At 35.9% G+C, this 2,852-nt stretch overlaps 1 protein-coding gene across 1 annotated transcript; it reads left to right on the top strand.

Moving 5' to 3' along the window:
- Nucleotides 1-1,001: 1,001 nt before the first annotated feature.
- Nucleotides 1,002-1,665, top strand: LOC143598896 (uncharacterized; the record flags this gene model as incomplete). The annotated part of the gene is made up of 2 exons (XM_077076990.1): nt 1,002-1,207; nt 1,319-1,665. Coding segments are annotated over exons 1-2 (553 nt in total), but the record flags the coding sequence as incomplete, so codon positions are not given.
- Nucleotides 1,666-2,852: the final 1,187 nt, after the last annotated feature.

Here is a 2,852-nt window from a genome sequence, read left to right as displayed (position 1 = left end):
TATACGTTTGACTACAAACATATACGTCGTATATGTTATACGGCGTGTAACTTACACGCTGCATAACATATGTGCTCGTATATGTTTTCCTGCATATAAGGTTTATTGTTTGTTGTTTTGATGTAATTTTGATTATGAGATAATAAAAGTTTTCTTCCCTGCTTCACTTCTTTTTATTTATATCGTTTTCTACTATTACATGGCATCAGAGCAAAGTTATTAATCATGCTCTTCGTTTCTACTGGTTTTTTCTCGATTCACCGGTTTTCTCTCTTCATCTATTGTTTTTTTTTGATCTTCTAGTCATCTTCTTGATCTTTCCTCTGTGTTTGTTCGGGTATTGATCTTGTTATCTTCTTGATATACCTCTTTTCATATTTTTCTATCTTCTATATTCTTTTCAGAAGATTTAACCATACAAATTTTACCAAATTTTCTCAGCATATCATTTTTTTGGTTCTGATATGTTTCTCAAAGTTTCAGAATTCCTCATTCATTTTACTCAAAATCTTGTCAAAATATTTGTCGGTGCATAAGTCTTGATCTTTTTGACTTATACGCCATATAAGTCTTCTTTTGTTTTTAAGCGTATATATCTGATACGCCATATAAGTCTCTCCTACTTACACGGCGCATAAGTCTCAAACATATATACTTATACATCGTATATGTTATACGGCGTATAAGGATTGTTTGTCTTTCCGTACGTTTGTTTCATTTTTCCTGTGTTTTCCAATGGCAGCTTTAAACAATTTTGTGGCTCCAATACGATAATTGATTCCTCAAACCCTCTTTACCTTCACCCTTCTGATCATCTCGGTACTATCCTCGCTTCCAAATTCTTTGACTTTGACGGTAACGGTTTTGGAGCTTGGAAAAGAGCAATGACGATTGCTCTTTCAGCTAAAAAACAAGCTCGTTTTCATCAACAACATTGTAACCATGCCAGTTAATCAACCACATCTTGCTTTTTGGCGATGTTGCAATGATATGGTGATATCATGGATTTTAACACTCTCAATCATGATATTCGTGATATTGTTTTGTATGCTGAAACTACTCAGATTCTTTGGAATGAGCTTAACTCTCGTTATGGTCAGGCAAATGGTACTAAGATTTATCAATTGAAAAAGAACCTTTGCCAAATCACTCAGGGTAGTAGTGATATTGCTGCTTATTTTGCTAAAATGAAGTCTAATTCGGACGTGTAGAATGCAATCAATACTATTCCTTCATGCACTTGTGGAGCTGCTTATTCTTTTGCTAAAAGAGATGAGGATCAAAGGATGATTTAGTTCCTTTTTTATCTTAATCCTAGTTATGACATGATCAGAAGTAATATTTTGATGATGCAGCCCCTTCCCTCTATCAATCGTGCATATGGGATTCTCATGCAAGATAAGAAACAAAAGGAAATTCACACCACCACTGATTTCACTGCATCCTCTGCATCAATAAATGCAAGCAGTGGGGGACCTGTCAGTGGAGGAACGGGGGAGAATAGGACTTTGGTGTGCACTCATTACAAGAGAAATGGGCATTCAGTGAACAAATGCTATAAACTGATTGGTTTCCCAAAAGATTTCAAGTTCACTAAAGGAAAGAAGTTTGCTAACCTTGCTGAAGAACAAGGAAAGAGTGATCAAAATCAGTCTGGCCAGCAAGGTATCACTTAGCAACAATATCACGACTTAATGGTTTTATTGCAGCAGAACAAAGCTCAATCTGGCCCTTCCACCACTTATGCTGCCAACAGTGCTACAACCATCAATCAAGATTCTTTTCGAAGTATAATGTCTTGCAATTCTTCAAAATCTTATTCAAAATAGATCATTGACATTGGTGCTAATGATCATGTGTGCCATGATCAATCTCTCTTTTCAAGCGTTTCTTTTCTCAAAAAGTTCAGCCCATGTCATGCGATTTACTGCATCTTGACCTTTTATCTGAACTGTAGTGTTCCACCACATCAAAGCGTGATCCGTAAAAGTAGAGGCAACATACTTAACAATATTCTCAGGTGGACAATTGATAATATTGAGAACAGATTCAGTCTTCTCGATCCATTTAATCAGCCCGTTTGGCCCTTCGATGCCTTTGAATTCGATCGGTTTACAGACCATAAAGTTTTTGATCGAGTATTTTCTACGAGGGGGAATAGGATTGTTATTGTTATTGTTATTGTTTGGGTTCGGTGGAGGATTATTGTTGTTGACATTATTTGTATCGGGTGGAGGATTATTTGCATTGGGAGGGGCGTTTGTATTAGGTGGGGGAATATTATTTATGACAGTTTCAGTGTTGTTTGGGGGAACATTATTGATTGGTTGTTGGTTTGTTTGCATATTTGCGTTTACACCGGAAGTTACTTGTGTCACAATAAGTGGGATTACTGCCTACATTTGCCGAGCAATCATCTCGGCTATTTCTGCTTCAATCATAGGGATTTCTTTCTTTGGGGCCATTCTATAATGATAATCAAATAAGCCAATTAATACTAATTCCAGCATACGGCGCATTGTAACAATAATTACAATAAATATTGTACAAATAAATAAAGCAACACACTAGTATTTCACAAACTATTCTATACATGGATAACAAAAGGTACATAGATTTGGCCTGATAAAGGCCAGTGCTTGCACATATATATTAAAATCTGTCACTAGTTGACCGCTAGACTTAACCCTGTAAGGGTCAGTGCTTTTAATAATATACAAAATCGTGCCCCATGTTAACATAATATGCTACTATATACATACATGGAGTATCAAAAGACCACATATACCGATCCAAAACATCCTACATCTATCCATACAAACGATGGATTAACCACAAGCATAAAAATAACA

Source organism: Bidens hawaiensis, unplaced genomic scaffold (assembly GCF_021521415.1).
Source record: "Bidens hawaiensis isolate Kalapana, Puna unplaced genomic scaffold, B.hawaiensis_p1.1 tig00051235_1, whole genome shotgun sequence".
Classification (NCBI taxonomy): Eukaryota; Viridiplantae; Streptophyta; class Magnoliopsida; order Asterales; family Asteraceae; genus Bidens; species Bidens hawaiensis.
The sequence above is the reverse complement of the archived record's forward strand: the minus strand, read 5'-3'. Positions and strand labels throughout refer to the sequence as shown.